Raw genomic sequence first — 25,678 nt, 5'->3', positions numbered from 1 at the left:
TGGATCCCTGCTCGAGCCACCTTCGGATCTCTTGAGTCCCTGTACTGTATCACTTCTCTGGCTCTTGTAACTTTGAATTCCTCCTCCAGGGATTTGAAGGGCAGTTGCAGTTTATTGTAGAGTGCGATGCTGCTCAGGCTCCTTGGCAACCCCAGCCATCTTCTGAGGTGCTTACTGACCCTCCTCTCTAAGGTTTCAACTGTCGAGATCGGAACTGCAAAATGGTCTCAACACAGATCCCTGTGAAACATCACTGGTCACTGGCAGCCAATCCGAAAAGGATCTCTTTGTTCCCCACTCCTTGCCTCCTGCCGAGCAGCCAATCTCCTATCCATGTTGGTATCTTTCCTGTAATACCCTGAGCTCTTATCTTGCTTAGCACCTTGTTAAGGCTTTCTGAAATTCCAAGTACACAACATCCACCAGTTCTTCTATGTCTATCCTGCTTGTTATTTCTTCAAAGAATTCCAACAAATTTGTCAGGCAAGATTTTCCCTTAAGGAAACAATACCGATTCAAGAATCTATTGGTTCTTGAAAGATCATTGCTAATACCTTCACAATCCCTTCTGCTACCTCTTTTAGAACACTGGGGTGCAGTCCATCAGGTCCAGGTGACTTACCCTCCTTCAAACCTTTTACTTTCCTAAGCACCTTCTCCCTAGTAATGGTAACTGTTGTCACTTCTGCCCCTTGGCACTCTCAAGCTTCTGGTATACTAGTTCTTCCAAAGTGAAGTATGATGCAAGATAAATATTCTGTTTGTCTACCATTTCCTTGTCTCCCCATTACTATCTTTTTAGCGTCATTTTCTAGTGGTTCAGTATCTACTCTTGTCTCTCTTTTACGCTTTACAAATCTGAAAAAAAATTTTGCTCTCATTTTTGATATTATTGGCTGGCTAATCATACTTCATCTCCCCCATGTTTAATTTTTAGTTGCTTCTGTTGGTTTTTAAAAATTTCCCAATCCTCTAACTTCCCACTAATTTTTGCTCTATTATATTCCCTCACTTTGGCTTTGAGTTCACTTGTCAGCCACGGTTGTGTTACCCTGCCTCTAGAATACTTCCTTTACTCCACTGTAATACTGATACATCTGACTTTAGCTTCTCCCTCTCAAATTGCAGGATGAATTCTATCAGATTTTGATCACTGTCTCCTAAAGGTTCCATTACCATAAGCTCCCTAACCATATCCAGTTCATTACACAACACCCAATCCAGAATTGCTGATCACGTAGTGGGCTCAGCCACAAGCTGCTCCAAAAAGCCATCTTGGATGCCTTCCACAAATTCTCTCTCTTGGGATCCAGCATGAATTTGATTTTCCTGAACTACTGGGCATATTGAAATCTCCAATGACTAATGTAATATTACCTCCACCCTCAGGAGGAAAAAGCTGAAACTGAAATTGAAATGGAATTGCGAGCTTACAAATTGTAGCACCTGTATTGCCCTCCCTTCCTGAGTACTCCTGACCTGGATCGAAGAAAGTAAAGGCTCTACTCACCCACAGTTATTGACTGCCATCAGGTTAGAGACAAGAACAAAAGGATAAGTCAGCATACTGGCCAGGAACTGTAAGGAAAGCAGCAATGAAGAGATTATCATAACCAAGGTTCAATGCTCCTGTAAAACAATGACAACTCAACCCGAACCACTTTAAAATATGAAGGAATATGCAGATGAAGGAAGCCGAGACAACAGGGCACATTGCTAGGTGCTCTATGAATTACATTGGAGGCAATAAGCTGAGAATTGTTTCTCTGTGGTCCATTGGGACTTAGCAACCCCAAGCATCAAGGTTATTCGCTGTCAGATTCTATGAGCCTAGTACTGCTTGCAAGTTTCCCTCTGAGCCACTTCCTCACATGGGGAAGGAATAGCATGGGCTCACCTCTAATTAGTTGACACCAAGGCTTTAAAAATTGAATAGGGAGAATTTGCTTGCCTGATCATTTCAGGGGTTCAAATAAAGCAAAGAGCCGATCCTTTCTCAAAGTAAAGGAAACACTTAGTGGGGGTCTTTGCACCTCTGACAGTCAATCTGCAATAGTTTTCCTTTGTCCCTGCTAAATGAGGGCAGGGCCTGCTGAGGCAGATGGCTCTATACACTACGTGACTTTCAAGAGCTGTATCCAGTTCGTGAGCATGCACGAACAGCTTGAGGATGTGGATAGCTAACCCAAGGCATGTGAGAGATATACACAGATGGCAGGACAACTGATGCTGAACAACACTCACCCCAGTCACAGCTTGTGAGTAACTCCTCAGTTCCCCAATATGCGAACCCTGAAATATGGCAGAGAAGACAATCACAAGCAACATACACAGTGGGGCACTGCTTAAAACACAGCCCAAAACACATGGCTCCACCCAATGTCCTCCAGTCTGAATGCAGCTCAAGGCTGCCCACTCAGTTTTCTATTAAAGGCTCATCTCACCAAGTCAGTTGACAGTACCAGTACCACTCATTTCCCCCACTTGTTCCAAGTAAGTCAGCTGCTGCAGCTTCTGATTTTATTTCAATTTCCAGGAGTTTCTTTTTTGTGGAGTCTATAATAATTCAAATTACTTTGTTTCCCAGAAAAACAGCTAAAAGACAGAGAAGTCTGTTTCAACGAAAGCTGCAGGGTATAATTTTTGGACAGCTGCAATTACTGGGCTGAGATAGGACCTGTAACTGACCACAGCTGCAGGGAATGGAACATCTCAGAGTGGCTGGCAGGCATGGGACACACAGCAACTCCGAGAAATCAGAAAATGGTGCGTTGTACTACCCTACCCTCGCCACAGGCCGACCTACCCTGACACCCTCAGGATTCACAGTGGGTCTCAAAGCATTTCTTTAGATCTTCTCTCACCAGTTTCATCGTCACTCCTTTGCTCAGAGACCCGTTCTGCACCATGCCCTGTCAATCCACAGAAGCTCACTGGTCTGAAAGGCAAATTTTTTACACTAGCAGGAATTCTACTGCAGTGTGGTGGGAGGATATCACAGGAAACACTGAAGGCAGCTGGCCAACACATTCCCTGGTTAGAAGGCACAGAACCCTGGCGGTATGGCACCAGCCTCTTTGCCCTTTGGCTCCCTTGCCACTATCCTGGAGCTCATCCCTTGACCTTGCCCTTCACTTTTCCCCACCCTTTATGACGTCCCTTCAGTGCGCTGAGTGACAGCTGGTGTCTTGCCTGCACAGATGTTGATCCAAGGATCTCTGCTACAGTGACCCACCTGGCTGGGGGGCTCTAGGATGTAGGTGTTGATGACATACGCCAGCAAATTGCAAAGCCACAAAGAAATCATGTCTCCCAGGAGTCGAGGAATCAGGCCACTGTAGGGATACACACAGGGCAGGTGTTAAACAGGTTCCTCTATCATCCTACCATTGCTCTCCAGTAGACAATAGAGGGTCCCGTTTCCCCTCCCCCCCCCACCATTACCTTACCATCCCTCACCCAGTTTGGCACTGGAGAATGTATCCATCGTCCTTCATACAAGCTGAGACTAGATAATCTACTCATGACCCAACACCAATCCCCAGGTGAGTAATACAGGGTGCAAAAAAAAAAACAAACTGCTGGAAGAAGTCAGTGAGTCAGGCAGCATCTGTGGCACAGAGGGATGGTCAGCTGAGAGTGCAGAGGGGAGATAGCTGATATAATGAGGTGAGGGGAGGGGTGAGGCAGGGCTAGAAGGTGATGGGCAGAATGGGCTGATGAACAGCTAGATGGAGGCCTGTGGGGAAGGGAAGGAGAAAAGTAGAGATAGATTCTGTGGTGATAGTGGAGATGACAAGGTCTGCAGATTCTGGAATCCAATAGATAAGGAAGATGAAAAATGGAGGCAGATAAGGGAGGGATGACACTAGGTGGTGGAAGGGACTGAAGCTGGGCAATGGGAGTTGAAAAGTATGGGTTTGAAAGATGGCTGGGTGGATCAGGTAGGAAGGTAAAATCATGGGGGGGTGGGTTGAATCACTTGAAAATTGGAAATTCAATGCTCATACCATTGAGTTGTAGACTACCATGTTGAATATGAGGAGAATGAGTAGAGATAGTTTCCCTGGTGCTCACCTTTCACCCTACCAGACTCCATATGAACACATCATCCTTCATCATTTCTGCAATCTGCAACAAGATCTCACCATTTGTCACATCTTCTCCTCCACAACTGACTCCATCTGCTCAGTCTACCTGCAACCATTATCCACCTGCTTCTATCTCCCAATTTCACCCATTGTTCTTCACCATTCCTTGGTTCATCATTCACCACAGTCTCCTGCCTCACCACTCCCCCTCTATACTGGCTACCTGTCCTAACGCATGGTCTATACCCAAAACATCAACAATTCCTTCCCCACCCAAACACAGATGTCCCTCCAGTAGATTGTTTGTTGCCCCATCTCCATTCTGAGTGAGGGAGAGGTGGGGTTAAAACACAAGTGTGAGCAATGGAGATGTGACAGTGGCTCCATTAGTTACAAGAGAAGGGGAGCCATGTTTCCTGATAGCAGATATTTCAGATACCTTGGAAAGGAAGGCCTCATCTTCAGGACAGATGCAGCAGTCACATACAAACTGAGAGAATACGTATGAGGGACCAAGTAGGAAGAGGTGGGGTCTAGATGGCTGTAGGGAGTCAACAAATTTATGATAAACATTAGAAGATAGCTTGTCTTGGGAGACAGAAACAAAGAGATCCAGAAAAGTAAGAGGGATGTAAAAAATGGTCCAGGTTAATTTGAGGATGGAGTGGAAGACAGTAGTGATATGATCAATTTATGAATTCCACACAACAAGAAACAGCACCTGATGTACGGTGAAAAAGTTGGTGAGTTGTACCAGACCAGGTTTGGAACATGGACTGTTGTACGTAACCAACAAAAAGACAGGCTCAGCTGGGGTCCATGTGAGTGCCCAAGGCTGCAGCTTTGACTTGTAGAAAGTGAGAGAAATCAAGAGAGATGTTCAGTGTAAGAACAAGTTCTGCCAGGCATATAAGAGTGTCAGTGTTAGTGGTACTGGCTGGATTTTCATTCCACAAAGAAGCAGAAGGCCCCAAACTATTTCCTGATGAGGGATGAGGTTGTGGGGCCAGGGAAACAGATGTTGTCAAAATAGTAGTAGGCATGCAAGGTGACCCAGATGTAAGTGGGAAGGGATTGGACAAGGAGACATTAAAATGTAGAGGTATGTGCAGTTAAGTTCAGTGAGGCAAGAACAGACAGAAATAATGAGCATAGCAGGGCTGGTCCTCAACTAGAGCCTTGACCCAAAACATTAGTTGCCCATGGAAACTGCCTGTTCCTCCGAGTTCCTGTAACTCAATGGACATCTCCTGTCGCTAAACTTGTCCATAGATGTCTACTCACCTCAAAGCTGCATAAGCAATCATTGTGGCTTCAAGGCTACAGAGTAATTCATTCACATTTAAAATTATACTTACGCAAAGAAGCCTAATAATCCTTCTTCTCGGTAAATTGTAACTACCGAACTGAATACCCCACTGTAGAATTAAAGACAAATAAACTATCAATCTTCAAAAAAAAAATCCAGCATCTGCATTTTGACATCAATTTAGCATTATGTATTCCATCAGAACACTGGTTGTGTGTACATTCCAGCATTAGTGTGCTGTAACTGGATGCACAGTTTTTATAGAACTTTGGTTAAAAAAAAACATTGCCCAGCCAAGACAGAGATGAGGCAAAATAGTTTCTCTCCAAAAGTCACAAATTATAGTTCTTCCCTAGAGAGCACTAGAAACAGAATTTTGAATATTTTTAAAACAAGTAGATTCTTGATAGGCACGGTGGGGGTTAAGCAGGGATGCAAAACTTAGTTTACAAGCTTTCAATAACAGGAACAGTTCAGAGGTGAGTGTCCTACTCCAGCTGCAAACTCATACGTTTGTTTGTATGCATTCTTTAACTCTCTGTCAGTACATTGTTCCAATGCAGGTTGGTAGATCACTTGGCCACTGTAAATTGTCCTTATTGTGTGGGGGAGTAGTGGAATCTGCGGGGGAGATGACTTGAATGTGGGGAGAATGAATAAAGAATTAATATAAATGGTTGACGCAGACTTGGTGGTTGAAGGGCTATTGTGACATACCTATTCACAGAATGAGGATATCATTTATTATAGTCATATGCACATAATCAGGCACTTTTCGCCACCATGCCCATCAAGTACCTGTCTCACCTAATCCCACTTTCCAGCACTTGGTCTGTAGCATTCTATGCCTTAGCATTTAAATGGCCTTCTAAACTTCTTAAAGGCTGATGATGAAGAGAACGAAGGATAAAGAGGGCAACATGTGCCTGGAAGCAGAGGAGGTTGGGGAGGTCCTAAATTAATACTTTCCTTCAGTATTCACAAGTGAAAAGGATCTTGATCAGGATGAGGTCAAAGTAGAGCCGGCCTGTGTGCTGGACAATGTGGAGATTAAGGAAGTAGTAGTGCTGGATCTGCTTAAAAACATCAAGATTGATAAATCCTCAGGGCTGGATATGATACACCCCAGGATGTTGTGGGAATTGAGAGTATGATCTTTGAATCCTCTTTGGCTACAGGGGAAGTGCTGGAGGACTGGAGAATGGCAAATGTAGTTCCCTTGTTTAAAAAAGGTAATAGGGAGAAACCTGGGAACTATAGACCGGTGAGTCTTACGTCGGTGGTCTGCAAACTACTGGAAAGGATTCTTAAGGATAGGATCTACGAGCATTTGGAGAAGTACAGTCTACTCATGGATAGTCAACATGGCTTTGTGAAGGGAAGATCGTGCCTCACGAGCCTGATTGAGTTTTTTGAAGAGGTAACAAAAGAAATTGATGAGGGTAGGGCAGTGGATGTGGTCTACATGGACTTTAGCAAAGCATTTGACAAGGTCCCTCATGAGAGACTCATCCAGAAAGTCATGAGGCATGGGATAAGTGGAACCTTGGCTGTTTGGATAAAAAATTGGCTTAAAGGAAGAAAGCAGAGGGTAGTTGTGGAAGGAAAGTATTCTGCCTGGAGGTCAGTGACGAGTGGAGTGCTGCAGGGATCTGTCCTGGGACCCCTGCTATTTGTGATTTTTATAAATGACCTGGATGTAGAGGCGGAAGGATGGGTGAATAAGTTTGCGGATGACACGAAGATTGGAGGAGTTGTGGATGGAGCTGTAGGTTGTCGAAGGTTACAAGAATATATAGACAGGCTGCAGAGTTGGGCAGAAAAATGGCAGATGGAGTTCAATCCGGACAAGTGTGAGGTGATGCATTTTGGAAGGACAAACCAGAAGACTGAGTACAGGATTAATGGTCAGCTACTTAAAAGTGTGGATGAATAAAGGGACCTTGGGGTTCAAATCCATACATCCCTCAAGGTCGCTGCGCAGGTTGATAGGGTAGTTAAGAAGGCCTATGGGATGCTAGGCTTCATAAACAAGAAGATTGAGTTCAAGAGTAGAGAGGTCATGTTGCAACTCTACAAATCTCTGGTGAGACCGCACTTAAGAGTATTGTGTTCAATTCTGGTCACCTCATTATAGGAATGATGTGGAAGCTATAGAGAGGGTGCGAGGAGATTTACCAGGATGTTGCCTGGTTTGGAGAACAAGTCATATGAAGCAAGCTTAGCAAAGCTGGGACTTTTTTCTTTGGAGCGTAGAAGAATGAGAGGGGACTTGATAGAGGTCTACAAGATTATGAGAGGCATAGATAGGGTGGATAGTCAGTACTTGTTTCCCAGGGCACCAATAGCAAACACCAGAGGGCATATGTACAAAATTAAGGGAGGGAGGTTTAGGGGAGACATCAGGGGTAAGTTTTTTTTTTACACAGAGGGTTGTGAGTGCCTAGAATGACTTGCTAGGGACGGTGGTGGAGGCTAAAACATTAGGGGTATTTAAGAGCCTCTTGGACAGGCACATGGATGAAAGAAAAATGGAGGGTTATGGGGTAGTGTGGGTTTAGTACTTTTTTTTAAAAAGGATTATATGAGTCGGCACAACATGGAGGGCTGAAGGGCCTGTATTGTGCTGTAGTGTTCTATGGTTCTAAGGCTAGAATATCTGCATCTACCACCCCTCAGGGAGTGAAATATGGAATAGATTCACCCTGAGAGAAAAAAATTCTTCTTTAAATCTCTCTCCTGTTGCTTTGAACTTATGCCTGGAGTCTCCTCTACTCCAGAGAGGAGACCCAGCCTACTTTGACTCTCCTCATGCATGGAACACTCCATTCTTGTGAACTTCCTCTGCATCCTCTCCAATGTAGTCATGTGAGTGATCAGAAATGCAAATCAGTTTTCTCTATCCCTCCATCTTCTGAACTGAGGAGGCAAGTAAGAAACAACGACAGTAGTGGGTTTGGTTTGGATAAGCTATGGGTGAGCAAGGATGGTAGATATCCTTCTCTGAAGGATGTAATAGTTCAAACTGGACTTTTAAAAACAATCCAGTAATTTCATGGCTAACTTTACTGACACCAAATATTTTATTAAATTCTAGACTTTTTTTCCTTTATTAACTTCAATTTTAAATTCTCTGCTGCCATAGTAAGATTTGAATTATATCTCTAGGTCTATTGTCAAGAACTCTAGCTATCTGTGTAACTACTGTAACACGAACCAACAAATCATCCATTCACTGTGCTTGTGACTGTGCAAGCTCAGTCATTATATGCTCTGCTATAGCTGTATGCACACTCAAGTATCATCACACCAGATGATACACCATTTCATGCATCAGATCACTGAATGCACACAGCACACCATGGTTGGACAGACACTTGAGTATCAGTACAACTGTGCACGTATTCCAGCTTTAATAAACTCTGGTTATGTGCATGCTTGAGCACCAATAGAAGATGGTCATGCAATTGATAATGTCTGTATGCTCTGGCTGTGTATGAGTTCTGTACAATAGTCTGTTGATATGCACAGGTCCCTGGATCAATGCATACACTTAAACATCAAACACCCTGGTTGTGTGCATGGTCCTCAGTTTAAACGCCACGCCTATGCAAAAGCTTCGGAATTCAAATACAGTGCCTATGCACGCCCTCCTGAATCCATTTACTGGTGTAGATTTGTTAGTCCATACAGCCTCCTCCTATGTCATAAGATATTTAGAGAATTCACACACATCATCTGTAGGCATTGCCCTGAATTCATATGCTATTCATGTACACACTCTTGTATTAATATGTGAGTCATTATCATACTGCAGAATTCAGATATAAGCATGAGGGGATGATAGGTCTACTCAACTCTACTCCACCATTCCATTAGTTCAGGGCTAGTCTGTCTGTGACCTCAAGTCTACATTCCCTTGGCAATATTTACTCCTTTGTTTAGTAAGAATCTACCTAAGAAGATTAAAAATCTACTCTGCTTCTTTGAGGAACAGTTCCAGAGAGCTGTGATCCTCAGAGAAAATTTTCACTTGATCGCTGTCTTAAATTGGAGTACATATTGAAACTATGACCCCCAAATTCTAGTTTTTCCACAAGAGGAAAAATCCTCTCTACATCCACCCTCAAGATTTCATTCAGTTCACTTTCTCTCTTCTCATCTCCAAGCAGATACAAGCCAAGCCTGTCCAGTCTTCTTTGATTAAGCCGTGCTTGTGTGCAAGTTCAACCATCAATACACTGCAGATGTACACATGCTCCTGAAACAGTATGTCATACCTGTGTACAGATTGCTGAATTAACATGCTGTGCCCATGTGAATGTTCCTGAATTCATATGCCATGCCCATGAGGACACTTGAGTTAATATTCTGTGCCTGTGTGCAAAATCCTAAATTAACATGCTGCACAAATGTCCACGGTTTTGAATTGATATGCCTGTGAGCATACACCTAAATTCCTATGCCATGCTTGGGCAAACACTCCAGTGTGCGAACAGGAGCATCGATACATTTGTTCATCAAATGCTCCTGAGTTCATGTCATCACTATGTGCACACACTCAGTGACAGGCTGTGTCTCTACTGCATTACTGTATACATCATAGATGCCAACATGATGTGTGCACTTTGAAAATGATTATGCCTTAGATTTTGCATTTTAAATCTGGATGTGGCTATGCACATTCTCCAGAGTTTGATGTTGTGGTTGTGCACTACAAATGTGCTGAGTCCACGTACGTGGTCATGGAACACCGCTGATGAGGGTGGATTATAATTTGGAGACAATTCCAGATACTTCCAGGTGCTCTGGTTTCCTTGCATCTTCCATGACATACCGGTTAGTAGGTTAACTGGGCATTGTGAATTGTCTTGTGATTAGGCTAGGGTTAAATTGGGGATTGCTGGGCCTACTCCACACTGTATCTCAATAAAATCAAATAAAATATAAACATTTCCACCAATGTACAACACTGGCATGTATATGGTTGGTGGAATGCCCTCCGAGTGAGTCATAAATTACTTTTATTCCATGAACTGAGAGGCAAATCTGCTGCAGTCACTTCCAGCATGTCCTAGGTGCTCAATGTTTCTTTACCATCTAGTGAAGGAAACATTCATCACATCTGGATCACCACCAGCTTCCCAAGCCTATCCTTGACCAGTCAATTCTCTGCACTCACCTGTACTTAGTTTCCTGTCCAATGAACTGTATCATACATCTCAAGGTAATCACTGTAATGAGACAACTTCACATTACACCTCTGTGCATTCTTCACTGATGCAATATAGTAAATGTTGTTAAAGGCAGCAGCAATCTTACCATGGAAGGGGTGGGTGACAATAGTGGCTGTGGAGCGAGCAATCATCTCCCGCGTTGTCTAAGAACAAAGAAAATACTTATTTTAAAAGCACAGATGTCCCATTGGTCAAACCTCTTGTGGCCCAGTCAGCAGAAGTTAAACTGCAGAGGGAGATACATTCATTAACTAATTGTGTTGTAATTAATTTATAGCCCTGCAAAGTTGACGGTTATGATAATACCCCCAGTACTGTTAAAGAAACATTAATAGGAAGGGGGTGGACATTGAGGACTTGATGAGGACTGACATGATAATGATATTGAAGATTAGACAAAGGTGATGGGTATTGCTTACTTTATGTGAGGTAAGAATTGGTTTGAGGAGAAAGAGGTAAATTCTGCTTAAAATAAAGGTTGAAATATAATGTGACAGAAGAACTGACCATGGTACATCAACAAACAAAGGGCTCTGAGCGGACCAGTTTTAATAAAACTGGCATCCAACATTTCATTTGGATAGTCAAGTGGTATCGAAGGATCAACAGGACAATCAGGACGATAAGGAATCACTGCAATGCAGGAGTAGATGGTTATGTCATACTGTGTATCTATGTACATCAGCAACAACATTTGATTCTACTTCACTCCTGCAAATGGTACTTTTTCCTGCAAGTATGTTAAAAATTAAAGGAAAGGTTCCTTGCTTCATTGTCCTGGATAATGAGCTTCAGCAGGCCAGCCCAAACTTACCTCTTCAAACACACGGTACAATGAAGATGAATCTGCAAGCTTTCCCAATTCTAAGCACTGCAAGGAAAAATAAAAACTATCATTGGTAAGTAACCAGTGCAGTGAAGGTCTGCAAAGTACTAGTGTTCATTTCATTCATGAAGGGAAGTCTTGAATTGTCAGTTGGCTTACATTATACCTAGCTTTACATCAACAATTAACTGAAGAAAACTTATGGAAAGAGGCACTACTTTGCCATTTAGAAAAGATGTATTCACAATACCAATGAAAGTTAAGGAATAGATTGCAAACAAGAGATCCGGATGGTTTACAAACAAAATATGACATCCTGCAGTCCGCTCAAACAAATGGTGTGGTCTTGCATACAGCATAATGGACACACATAACATGGTTGCAGACTGAAGTAGGGTGATTTATGCACAGAAAATGAATTCCATGAGCAAGGACAACTGCTCCTGATGAGAAATAATGGTGATTGAGTGTCTATGAAAAGAGGAATCAATTTCAGAAACAGACTACTTAGTAAATGGACAAGGTTTCTACCAAGAGCCCAAGGTAGTGGATGAGAGATCTGTTTCCCCTGACAGCTTAAATCAGTGCAGTTGCTTAAGTGGATAACTCAGTGTCATGTGGCTCCTGATAACAGCTTCTGTCTGTTCCCCCACACATTCTTTTCTACATAAGGTCAGCTATTTTCATCTGCAATAGTACAGAGACACAACTAGAAAGAGTTCAACTGCAAAGCAGACACTCACCTCAGTAGATTTTGAATCATGGTAGTGCTGTAACAAAATGAGAGAGTGAGAGAGGAAGGGACTGCAGAACAACTGAGGATATGTCTGTAAAGGAAGTGGTCATATTCAGCTAGCAGTTCAATTCCTAATCTACTAGCAGCTCCTTCCCGGCTTCGAGCATCCCAGCTTCCCAGCCTTGTCTACTTGTGGAGTAAGGTACACTGTTACATATGCACAGTGCAAGAAGAACAACAGAGTAGTATGATTAAACATATTTACTGAGGCATGTTGATAATGGTACATGCTGGGCAACTTACATTGTGGGAGCTATGAAGCAGGTCCGCTGAGGCAAAAAGACATGCACACTTGAAAACCTGCACGAAAAGGGAGAGCTCTCCACGCATAGGAGGCCAAATTGATTCACTGCCCAATCAATTGGTGCATGCATACTTGAAACATTCTCATAATCGATCCAATGCAGATCAGTGCATACTAAGTCAGCACACTGTGACAGACATAGCTTACTGTGAGAAGAGCCATGAACTCATCATGGGATAGTGCCCAACATTCCCTGATGCAGTGACTAGTACAGTAGTACGACTCCTCGGCTCACCATTGATAGTGTACTCACTTGCAGCACCTTGCTATGTACGACCGTCCCAATGGTACCTGCACACAGCCGGGGAACTAGGCCTTTAAAAAGGCCTCGCTTTCCATCAATTTTCACAATGTGCTTGGCTGCAAGACAAATGACAATTAAGTATTAATGCTATTGCAAGTAATGTTTACAACAATAGAAGAATATTGTCAGGATTCAAAACAAGAATTTACATTGCCAATTCATAGCAACCTCTCTCTCTTTACATTGAAGGGCAGTTAAACAGGTGTATAATGTCAAACTCCCTTTACAGTGCCCACCAAGGATCACCATGCTCAGCTTGAGCTTCTTTCAGGCTGCCTATCTCACATTACCAGGGCAGATACAGCATAAACAGTTGTAATCCCCTGGTTGAGATTTCTACTGTTATACTGAAGATATTTCATTTTAGCAGTTTTCTGTAAAAGCAGTGTCCTGCTGGTAGAATATTTTGGTTTTGACTAAAGATAAGGAGCCATGTTGTTCAACAGGAATGTTGTGTCAATCAGGATGGTAGGATCAGGAGAAAGTTCTAGAGAGACATTTGTGACGGACAGTGGTTAGGTTATTGGTCTTTTAGAAACAGAAAACAAAACCTTCGGCCCACAAAGTTGTACCGAACATGTCTCTACCTTAGCAATTACTAGGCTTACCTATAGCCTTCTATTTTTCTAAGCTCCATGTACCTATCCAAAAGTCTCTTAAAAGACCCTACCATATCTGCCTCCACCACCATTGCCGGGAGCCCATTCTACGCACTCACCACTCTCTGAGTAAAAAACTTACTCCTGACATCTCCTCTGTACCTACTCCCCAGCACCTTAAACCTGTGTCCTCTTGTGGCAACCATTTCAGCCCTGGGAAAAAGCCTCTGACTATCCACACGATCAATGCCTCTCATCATCTTATACACCTCTATCAGGTCACCTCTCATCCTCCGTCGCTCCAAGAAGAAAAGGCTGAGTTCACTCAACCTATTCTCATAAGGCTCCCCAATCCAGGCAACATCCTTGTAAATCTTCTCTGTACCCTTTCTATGGCTTCCACATCCTTCCTGTAGTGAGGTGACCAGAACTGAGCACAGTACTCCAAGTGGGGTCTGACTAAGGTCCTTTATAGCTGCAACATTACCTCTCGGCTCCTAAATTCAATTCCACGATTGATGAAGGTTAATGCACCATATGCCTTCTTAACCACAGAGTCAACCTGCGCAGTTGCTTTGAGTGTCCTTTCGACTCGGACCCTAAGATCCCTCTGATCCTCCGCACTGCCAAGAGTCTTACCTTTAATACTATATTCTGCCATCATATTTGACCTACCAAAACGAACCACTTCACACTTATCTGGATTGAACTCCATCTGCCACTTCTCAGCCCAGTTTTGCATCCTATCAATGTCCCGCTGTAACCTTTGACAGCCCTTCACACTATCCACGACACCTCCAACCTTTGTGTCATCAGCAAATTTACTAACCCACCCCTTCAGTTCCTCAACAAGGTCATTTATAAAAATCACGAAAAGTAAGGGTCCCAGAACAGATCCCTGAGTTACACCACTGGTGACTGACCTCCATGCAGAATATGACCCGTCTACAACCACTCTTTGCCTTCTGTGGGCAAGCCAGTTCTGGATACACAAAGCTATGTCTCCTTGGATCCCATGCCTCCTTACTTTCTCAATTAGCCTTGCATGGGGTACCTTATCAAATGCCTTGCTGAAATCCATATACACTACATCTACTGCTCTACCTTCATCAATGTGTTTAGTCACATCCTCAAAAACTTCAATCAGGCTCGTAAGGCATGACCTGCTCTTGACAAAGCCATGCTGACTATTCCTAATTATATTATACCTCTCCAAATGTTCATAAATCCTGTCTCTCAGGATCTTCTCCATCAACTTACCAACCACTGAGGTAAGACTCAATGGTCTATAATTTCCTGGGCTATTTTACACCCTTTCTTGAATAAAGGAACAACATCCACAACCCTCCAATCCTCTGGAATCTCTCCCATCCCCATTGATGAAGCAAACATCATCGCCAGAAGCTCAGCAATCTTTTCCCTCGCCTCCCACAGTAGCCTGGGGTACATCTCATCCAGTCCCAGCGACTTATCCAACTTGATCCTTCCAAAAGCTCCAGCACATCCTCTTTCTTAATATCTACATGCTCAAGCTTTTCAGTCTGCTGAAAGTCATCACTACAGTCACCAAGATCCTTTTCCATAGTGAACACTGAAGTATTCATTAAGTACCTCTGCTATTTCCTCCGGTTCCACACACACTTTCCAACTGTCACACTTGATAGGTCCTATTCTTTCACGTCTTATCCTCTTGCTCTTCACATACTTGTAGAATGCTTTGGGGTTTTCCTTAATCCTGCTTGCCAAGGTCTTCTCATGGCCCCTTCTGGCTCTCCTAATTTCTTTCTTAAGCTCCTTCCTATTAGCCTTATAATCTTCTAGATCTCTGACATTACCTAGTTCTCTGAACCTTTTGTAAGCTTTTCTTTTCTTCTTGACTAGATTTACTACAACCTTTGTACATGACGGTTCCTGTACCCTACCATAACTTCCCCGTCTCATCGGAACGTACCTATGCAGAACTCCACACAAATATCACCTTAACATTTGCCACATTTCTTCCGTACTTTTCCCTGAGAACATCTGTTTCCAATTTCCTGCCTGACAGCCTCATAATTCCCCTTACTCCAATTAAACGCTTTTGGTGGGAGATGTGGAGGAGACAGTATTTGGGAGAATGGCTAGAGGATCTGATCTGAAGGGGAGACCCTAATGCAAGGAGTGCTTCACGACATGAAGGAGTCCATGAAATGGAAGCTCTACCTGTGATTGGTGATGAGAATACAGCGCCATGAGTAAAGTGGTGTACCCGTCCACCACAGACATGACACGAGCTCTAATGGAAAAAATGTTGAATTTCCCCATGGGGATGAATAAAGTATCTATCTATCTATCTAATGACTATGTGCATATTTTCACTGGTTTAATTGTAATGGGCCCTTTTTTTTTCCTTTATTTTTCCTATTAACTGTTTGATAAAGCTGAAATTGATAAATATACTTTCTGCATAATTTTATATTGTGCACGATTTATTACCACTGGACAACAAAGATTTTGCTTCCTGAATACCTTTACGTGTATCTTATGAATTTTGGGCTACTGATCATAAAAATCACCATGAAATTTCTCTATCACGCACCATTTTAAAAATAAAAATAAGTTTATTATTTCAATTCATAATTCAAGTCAATTAAAATGTTGCCTACAATGTAAGCTGGAAAGTTTCCTATCTTGTCCAGGCATGCATAGGCGGCACGGCTGCTGCACGGCAAGATAGGTTTTAGTAATAGTTATTGGGTTCAGGACTGTAGGGATGGAATTTGCCATCATCAGGCACAAAAATTTCTGTGAAGGATTTTGATATTTGAGACAGATGCTTCCCAGAATAACTGATGCCAAGATTACGGAAAGCATTTTTGTTAGTCCACAAATCAAACAGGTCATCAATGACAGGTAATCTGAAGAAATTCTAGTGGGACCAGAGAAAATCACATGGAAGGCATTCAAGGAAATTGTTGAAATTTTTCTCGGCATCTACAGAGCACCAAACTACATGCAGCTGGTTGAAAGCATGCTTCAAGCATATAAAACCATGAAATACAACGTCACTAAAGATTCATTTTCTGCATTCCCATTTAGACTTCTTCCCTGCAAATCTTGGTGCTGTTAGTGACGAGCATGGTGGAAGGTTTCACTAGGACATGGAGAAAAGATACCAGGGCAACTGGAATCCATCAATGCTAGCAAATTATTGTTGGACACTTAAGCAAGAAGCCTTAGACACAGAGTACAAATGAAAATAATTAACAAAATATTTTTAACTTAGTTGAACTATTGCAAAGCATCAGCACCATTATGCAATTAAACACATTATATTCAATAAAAGTTAATTTGTTGTTTCTCCAAATTCCTATGTGATACAAGTAGTCTGTAATTATATTTGAGTTCATCTCCAAACAGAATCTCATAAACAAAAAATTCTGAGGAAGCAACACTTTTGAAAAAAATTGGTTGGCCAGTGTTATTTCTTACCAAACAATAATTATGTATGGACAGCATTTACACAGCATTTGCTCAAATTGACTCAAATTTAATCAGAATTCCCAATGTTCCTGTTTGGTTGAACCCTAAATCATACCAACCCTAGACGTATATTGTTTATGAAATGTGGCCCTCTCACCACCGAGTCATGTGGCTATTAGCAGAGTTAGCCAAAGAGCTAAGTTTGTATACGAGCCCTGGTAAGAGTGTTACACAGTGAATACTCTAGCTACCCTGTGCCTAAGGATATCCAAAATGCAGGAACTTTAGCAAACAGCATCTGCAGCACATTCATTATTCTACTTTACTTTGATACTTACCATAAGCAAAGAGCCCAGGCAGCTGGAGAACGGGCCGTCCGAAGATGTTCCGGCCTAGAGTAGGAGGCAGTGGTTCATGACCAACCTAGCAACAAGAGAAAGACAACTTTATCAGGTTGAACTGCAAGCCATCACCTCAACGATGAGCCTTCCTTCACATCATAAATGCAAAATATCCCACGATACTCTTCCATGGAATACTGAGGGAAGTGTTGACAATAACCTGGACAACATTTATTCTTCTGTAATGTTTACCCGTACCACTCGTGGAAACTCATTGTGTAGGCACTGGCTGCTGCATTGCTTACATGAAAACCACTAGCCATGTTATTTCCATTATTCTGACCTGTCCATAGTTTCGGAGGTGCTAAAGAATTACATCTTCTTTTCACAACTTATATATCTAATGAGAGTCAGTAAAGACACAGCCAGCAAGCTCTGCAACAGGCCACCATTGAGTGAGACACAGTAAACACACAGCTACTTAAAATAGCCTGGTTCAAAGAGTGCCACTTTTATTTTCTGTCCCCATAATTGCTATGGTACAGTGGAGTGCACTTAACCAAGATCAGGTCTCACCCACACCATGCATTGCTGCCAGGACTCAACCTTCAATATTTCATCTGTTCATGCTCTCTCACTCACATTTTGCATGCTCACTTCTGATATACAGCACAATAAGCATCTCTCAAATGTGGCTCAAGGTCACGCCCGTGGCTGGATGCTGTCTTGAGTACCCATACGTCCTTGCTGTGCCAACATGTGGCTCTGCACCACCATCCACCTGCTCTCCTTGTTTGAGAGACTGTTCCAGATCTCCAGAACTTCATACATTGTCCACCCTGTCTCCCAACACGCATCCAGGCTTGCACCTGAAATGTGTCTGCAGTGGGACAGGGCCATATCTTTATCCAATATACCTCTCCCGTGCTGTACATTGACAGAGATTCACAATACCTAGGTAGGGCAAATGCAAGGAGCAGTACAAGACCCTTAACAGTGTTGTTGAGCAGAGAGATCTTGGGGTCCAAGTTCATAGCTCCTTTAAAGGGGCTACACAGGGTGGTTAAGAAGGCTTAGGGAATGCTTGTTTTTATTAGTCGAGGCATTGAGCTCAAAAGTCACTAAGTTATGTTAGAAAGTGCAGAAGTGGTTAACCAGGGTGCTTGCCTGGATTAGGTGACATGTGCTATCATGAGAGACTGGACAAAGCTTGTGTTTGTTTTCTCTGGAGGCTGAGGGGAGTTCTGACAGAGGTTTATAAAATTATGAGAGGCATAGACAGAGTAGACAGGGAGTGTTTTCTTCCCCAGGGTAGAAATGTCTAATACTAGAGGGCATGCTTTGAAGGTGAGAGGGGGTAGGTTCAAAGAAGATGTGAGGGGTAACTTTTGTACTCAGAAAACTGTGGATGTCTAGAATATGCCACCTGGTATGGTGTTCGAGGCAAATACATTAGAGGCTTTTAAGAGCTCTTTAGATAGGCATACGAATAAGAGGAAGAGGGAGGGATACAGACATTGAATAGGTCAACGGGATTAGTTTTGGAGATTTTTTGATTTACCTTTTAGCTGGTTTGGCACAACGTTGTGGGTGAAGGGCCTGTTATTGTGCTGTACTATTCTATGATCTGCATTCTATGTTCAAATAGGACTTTCCTCTATCCTAGAATTAACCAATGATTTAACACACCCAAAACAGGTATCTATTACCAACTGGCTGGTAGAGTAAATCTGAGACCCTCTTTCCAAGAAAGTAGCTGAGGCTGGGGGGAGGGGTGGGGGGGGGGGTCTACTAAATATTTCAAACCCATGATTAACAGACATTAAGCAGGAATGAAGTACAGGTAAGCTAAGATCTCAACCAATGGGGGAGCTAGACCTATGGGTTGAATGGCTCATTCCGGTCTCCACAACTAGATTTTGTGTGTAACTCTTTCAATGAAACAAGTTAACTCCAATCCCATAAGTTCCTGTTGACATTGAGGCATTCTCATTCCTAAAAATACCTGACTTAATAATTTCTGCAATGTAACTGGGTTAACGATTTCAAATAACTTTAAGTTGTTGTTAAATATATTAATGAGGTAATGACTTTGCTGAATAATGAGTTTGTTCAAATTAGATAGATATTTTATATAATCCAAAGGAAATTATAGTGTCACAGTACCATTACAAGCGCACAGATATAAATATTAGAAAAGTAGAAATAATTTTTTAAAGAGTTACTACAGTCTAAAAGGAGGGGATCATCACTTCCTCAGCTGTAGGCTGACTCATTATAGAGCCTAATGGCCGAGGGTAAGAATGACCTCATATAGCGCTCTTTGGAGCAGCAAAGTTGTCTTAGTCTATTACTAAAAATGCTTCTCTGTTCAGCCAAGGTGGCATGTAGAGGGTGAGAAATATTGTCCAGAATTGCCAGGGTTTTCTGTAGGGTCCTTTGTTCTACCACAGCCTCCAGTGTGTCCAGTTTGACTCCTATAACAGAGCCAGTCTTTCTAATCTGTTTATTGAGCCTGTTGGCATCACCCGTGTTGACACCTTTGCCCCAGTACACCACCATATAGGAAATGGTACTGGCAGCAACAGACTGGCAGAACATGTGAAGGAGAGGCCTGCATACTCCAAAGGACCTCGGTATCCTCAGGAAGTAGAGATGACTCTGGCCCTTCTTGTACACTGTGTTGGTGCTCCACTCTGCACCCCCCCAGTACTTGTAGGTCCTCACCACATCCACATCCTCATCTTCAACAGTAACAGGGAGCGGTGCAGGCTTGAGCTTCATAAAGTCCATCACCACCTCCTTTGTCTGATGTTGAGCTGCAGATGGTTCAGTTTGCACCATTTGACAAAGTCCTCCACTAGGGTCCTGTATTCATCCTCCTGTCCTCCTTTCGTATACCCAACTATCATTGAGTCATCAATTTCTGCAGATGACATCACTCAGTGTTCTATCTAAAGTCCAAGGTATACAGGGTAAACAGGAAGGGAGCCAATACAGTCCCCTCTGGGGCCCCAGTGCTGCTCTTTGCCATGTCTTGACACACAGCTCTGAAGCCACACAAACTGTGGTCTGCCAGTCAGGTGGTCCATTATCTAGGATACAATGGAAGTGCCAATCTGCACTGAACGGAGCTTTTTCCTCAGCAATGAGGGCTGTATGGTATTGAAGACAATTAGAAATTATAAAAAACAGTCCTCACAGTGCTGCCCTGCTTATCCAAGTAGGAGTAGGCTCTGTTCAGCAGATAGCCGACAGCATCATTGACTCCAATGAGCAGCTGATAGGCAAACTGCAGGGGATTGAGGGCTGATTCGACCAGGGGTCAGAGGTGAGCCAGGACCAGCCTCTCTAGGGTCTTTCATGACGTGTGACGTCAGGGCCACTGGACAGTAGTCATTCAAAACCTTTTGTTGGCCCTTCTTGGGTACTAGGACCACGCATGATGTTTTCCACACAGTTGGGACCCTTTCCACGCTGAGACTCAGATGGAAAATGCACTGGAGAACTCCACACAGCTGTTCAGCACACTCCTTCAGGACCTTGGGGTTCACATCATCCAGTCCCAATGCTTTGCCGTGTCTGAGTTTCCCCAGAGCCCTTCTCACCTGCTCAGTAGTGAAGATGAGTCCATGATGACTGGGGTGTTGGTGGAAGATGAAGATTGGGATGATGGCAATTGGTATGTCAGGAAGTTGGTGGAAGGTGGGGGCTGAGGGAGGTAAAGATTAGGATGATAGCAAATGTTATGTTGAGGTGTAGATGGTAGCTACAGGGCAAGGAAGGGATGTAGACAGTGGTAGCCTGTGTTGTTCATCCACAGTGTTGAACTGGAGGGGGGTTGAGGGAAGAGGGGAGGCGTTGGTGCTGAGGGAGCATTGGGTGCCCCTGCACCTGCGCTGGTGTGCTGAGGGGAGCATGTACAGGAGGGCAACTGTCAAACCTATTGATGAATTGGTTTAACTCATTCACGGCTGCATTCCAATGCTCTACAGCTAGGCTGATTGAAGCCTGTGATGTTCTTCATGCCTCTCCACACCTCACGTGTGCTACTCTGCCCAAGCTTGTTCTCCACATCTCTCTGTATTCCTCTTTAGCCACCTTGATCTCATTCTTTAGCTCCCTCTGCACATGTTTCAACCCCTCCCTGTATCCTGATCTAAAGACTTTCTTTTTGTGGTGAGAAGAGCCTTCAGATCACTGGTGACCCATGGTTTGTTGGTAAGGAAACAGTAAACAGTCCTTGATGGTGTTACAGTGTCCACACAGAACTTGATGAAGCCAGTGATGCAATTAGTAAGTCTGTTAATATCCTCCCCATATGGTTCAGAAAGCACATTCCAGTCAGTAACCTCAAAGCAGCCCTTCAAAGCCTCGATAGCCCCGGCCTCTGGAGACCATTTCTTTACTATCTTAGTGGCAACTAGCTGTTGCTGCACTTTGGGCTTATACAAGGGCACGGGGTGAAACAGGTTGTGATCTGATCTTCCAAGTGGGGCAAGAGCTATGGATGAATCTTTAACATTTGCATACAAGAGGTCCAGCTTTATTTCCTTTTGTATGACACTTGACAAACTGATTGGGTAGGGTTGTTGAGAGAGAAACACGGCTGAAGTCTCCCGATACTGCAATGAACACATTGGGCATTGAGTCTGGAGTCTCACAATGGTAGAGTGTATGACATCAGACACTGAATGTGGAAGGTGAAATCTAGACAACGAGCAATATGGCATGGCTGATCTCATGTGGTAGATAAAAGGGTCGCATATTCACAGCAAGCAGTTTCTGTCTGGACTGCAGATTTGTTCTTTTACAGAAATGTGACCAGGATTACACCATCTGTTGTTCACAAGCACAGCAAGCTCACCTCCCTTCCTCTACTGCACTGTAGATTATCTGCTTGTAGCATTGAAAACCCATTCACAGTAGCCTTGGAATCTGGGATTTGCTCGTGTAACCCATGTCTCAGTGAAACTCAGAACACTGCATTCCCGATATTCTTCTGTGTCCTTGCAAGTACTGCTAGTTCCTCCATCTTATTTACCAGTGATCTTATGCTCCCCATAATGACAGGCAGGAGATATGGTTATATCTCTGTCTCTTGTTGCATTGCTTTTCACCCAATCTGCAGCCTCGGTATCTCCATCTCAGTTCGTCCGGAATAACTGATTAAAACTTATCATGGTTGGAAAATATGCAGTTTAGAGTAAAGAACAGAAAGCAAAAATGTCAAATATGCTGGGCATGATGGTGATGTTATCTATTGTACACAATTTTAACTCGGAGGAATTGATGCTGTAAACTGCCTTGTTAAAATTTCCCTCATTGTTTGAGAAATAGTTTCCAACAATACCATTCTTACTTAACTTCTTTACCACTTCATAATAAAGCTTAATAGGTGAGGATAGAGGGTTCTAACAAGCAGAGGCAGAACAATCAGTCTCTCCAAGTAATAGCTAAACAGAAAACACAATTATTTCATTATTCATGCTGAAAATTACTTCATACACAGCCGGTTTTCATATGAGGATGGTGATGTTTGTAAATGAATCCTGGCCTGTAGAAATTGGGCTAACGGCACAACACTTTCCATCTCATTTGAGACAATGATTTACTGAGAGGAGATATGGAACACAGTGCAGCAGACAGAAAATGGTGTGTCAGTTTGCTTTTGGGCTGACTATGACAATAATCCTGAGTGCAAAGATCACTGGTCTCTTTTGAATCAAATACAGACACGTGGGCAAGATCACTCTGTTACCCATTTCTGCTGCTTTAATTGTGCACAAGCAGCTATGATCTTGTTTTCAGCTGAATCAAATAATGAAAACCCCTTGCTATACTGAGGAAAAATTTGCCAAACTCAAGATGCAACTTTCTAACTATAGCAAACCCAAACATGATCTGATTCTATGGATATGATTACTTGTGTCAACATTTTCTTAAAATTACATACATTTCTCTTGTGGTTTTATTGAGCTCTGCCCCCAACATTAAATACATTCTCAACAACCACTGTGGTTAAAACTAAAGTAAGAGTTCTTTGGCTGGAGGGATCCAGGTGGGGAAGTGGTGGGAGAAACATGGAAGATGGAATTAAAAGTCAAAGGAAGACAGCTGCCCTATGTGAAGATTGGCCTTCAAGCTACACTTACGACGGATGAAAACAGCTCACATACACGAATGAAAAAAGCAAAAACATTTCCAATGAAGAACAGCAAAGACAGTGAAACCATATACTGTGACAGACAGTAACACCGTTCAGGACGAAAATATAATCATAGTAACTTTTTAGAGCACTTTTCACACAGACAATGCAGTTCAAACTGCTTTACAAAGGCATAAAGCACAAATATGAAACTAAAAGACAAGATGTTAATTAAAAGCAATAAGTTTATTACCTATAAAATCTAAATAAATCGGTTTTGAGCTGGCATTTAACATGTCAGCTGAGCCTGCATCCCCTATAGTTTTAGGTATAGAATTCCACACTTTAGGAGCATAATTCAGAAAAGCTGCCCTGCCATTTATCTTTTGAGGGAGATTGTTTAATTTAAGAAGCTGATGGAAGACTTGAGAGCTCAAGCAGGGTTATAAAGTGAAAGTGATTCTGTAATGTACTCCAGTCCCAGGACATGGTGTGATATCTGCCTCTCAGGGTGTGGAAGGGCACAGTGTAATGGAATGTCCTCTAGAACCCACAAAGTGTCAAGAAGAGCATGCACAATTAAAACCACCAGGCCTGCTCAGAGTGTACATTCCACAAGAAACAATAATCCAACCAAATTTACAAACACCCAAAGCTCAAATACCAATTTAACTGCTTGAAAAAGCTGCAAATGAGAGGAGTGGGAAGCCCATGAAAAATGCACTAACTTCACATTTATGATTTCAAGGTACAGGAACCACTTCACTTTTTTTTTGCCTAACACTACCTGTGTTCATTTTCACACCCACTCATAAATACAATCAAGTAGTTTTTAGGCAATTTTCAGCCAAAGGAAACATAAAGGCTCTTCTTTTCTTGACTCAGACCTGCACAAATAACCTGGAATGCTTAGACCAAATTGCACTGGTCAGAAACAGATTTCAGTGAATGAGAGGTGTGAGAAGGGCGGGCCAAGGATCACATGATGCATGGAATGGGAGGACAGAGAGACAGCACTGAATATAAGCCTGGAGAGCACAGTTACAGAAAGTGAGCAGACGAGATGATGAAGGGGCTCTCAGCATGGGTTCTGTGCACAATCTGGCTGTGCCATTGCCCCAGTGGTGAGCCGGGTCAGTCTTTAGTCCGGGACCGGGAGCGACGAGGGCTGATTGACTTGGCAGTGACCTTATGGTGTTACCGCTCCAAGCTCAGAATCTCCTTTCTCAAGCTCCACAACTATGGCTGTTACTGTGGAACTGGGGGCTCCAGCAGGCCTGTAGACCAGGTGGACCACTGCTGCTTCCTGCACGACTGCTGCTACTACCATACCAGGGTGACCCTTGGCTGCCACAGCCACGTCAAGTGGGGTCTGTACAACTACACATGTCAGAAAGCACAGACAGAGTGCAAGGGGCAGACCGTGTGCAACAGGATGTCATGCGAGTGTGACCGGGCTTTTGCAGAGTGTTTGTCGCGGGCGAAGTCAAGTCATCTGCACTACTTCTACAAGGCCAGGTTCTGCAAGGAGAACAAATCTGTTTGTCCGGACATCTTTCCCAACTCTTCAACTATCGTGGACTGGATAAAACAAGGTATCTAAGTCTAAGGCGACTCCAGCTCCTGGAAGCAGTGCTTGTTCAAACCAGCCTGTTGCATCAGGTCCACAGTGAAGTGACTGTTTCACTGGTCGCAGAGGAGGTGTCACATGGAAGAGCACTCAGTAAGGTGACAGAGCGTGCAGAGACTGAGAGTGCCTACAAGGCATCATTTTATACATAGCCATGGAACACTATATTACTGCACAATTTTCAGCTTCTGTACAAAATTATTTGTATTAACAGTGTATCAGTCTCAAAGTTGGTATGAAGCAATAGTTGGTATTAGAATGCATTAAATACATTATGTTGTAGGGTCTGATGCCGTGTTTGTTCTACAGCTAATTGTTAAACTGACTGAGAAATTGAAACTTGTTGCGCAGCAGAAATCAGCTAAGGTTCCTGCTACATTGTACATACTTTAAAGGGAGATGCAAGCATATAAAAAAAACAGAAAAAAAATTTAAACCACTCATCAGGTCAGGCAACATCTGGAACGAGGAAGAAAGAGTTACAAGTTGAAGACTTTCCAAGAACTGGAAAAGAAATGAGTGAGTTTAAGCTCCAGGAAGGCTTGGTCTGGGATGGACAGAACAAAAACAGGATGTGTGAGGGAGGTTCAGGAGGCGAAAAGCAAAAGGTACATAAGTGTAGAAGAATGAG

At 43.0% G+C, this 25,678-nt stretch overlaps 1 protein-coding gene across 1 annotated transcript in view; it reads right to left on the bottom strand.

Annotated features, from left to right (window-relative positions):
* Nucleotides 1–25,678, bottom strand: part of mtch2 (mitochondrial carrier homolog 2) — a 51,679-nt gene that overhangs the window by 22,000 nt on the left and 4,001 nt on the right. The window contains exons 2-11 of the mRNA XM_073049065.1: nt 17,267–17,351; nt 12,817–12,923; nt 12,207–12,233; nt 11,452–11,508; nt 10,723–10,780; nt 10,583–10,634; nt 5,450–5,509; nt 3,236–3,335; nt 2,245–2,292; nt 1,511–1,578 (exon numbers count right to left, since the gene is read on the bottom strand). Coding sequence (XP_072905166.1) covers nt 1,511–1,578; nt 2,245–2,292; nt 3,236–3,335; nt 5,450–5,509; nt 10,583–10,634; nt 10,723–10,780; nt 11,452–11,508; nt 12,207–12,233; nt 12,817–12,923; nt 17,267–17,351 — 662 coding nt within the window. The remainder of the gene's footprint in view (nt 1–1,510; nt 1,579–2,244; nt 2,293–3,235; nt 3,336–5,449; nt 5,510–10,582; nt 10,635–10,722; nt 10,781–11,451; nt 11,509–12,206; nt 12,234–12,816; nt 12,924–17,266; nt 17,352–25,678) is intronic.

The sequence above is a fragment of the Hemitrygon akajei genome, chromosome 6 (assembly GCF_048418815.1).
Source record: "Hemitrygon akajei chromosome 6, sHemAka1.3, whole genome shotgun sequence".
Classification (NCBI taxonomy): Eukaryota; Metazoa; Chordata; class Chondrichthyes; order Myliobatiformes; family Dasyatidae; genus Hemitrygon; species Hemitrygon akajei.
The sequence above is the reverse complement of the archived record's forward strand: the minus strand, read 5'-3'. Positions and strand labels throughout refer to the sequence as shown.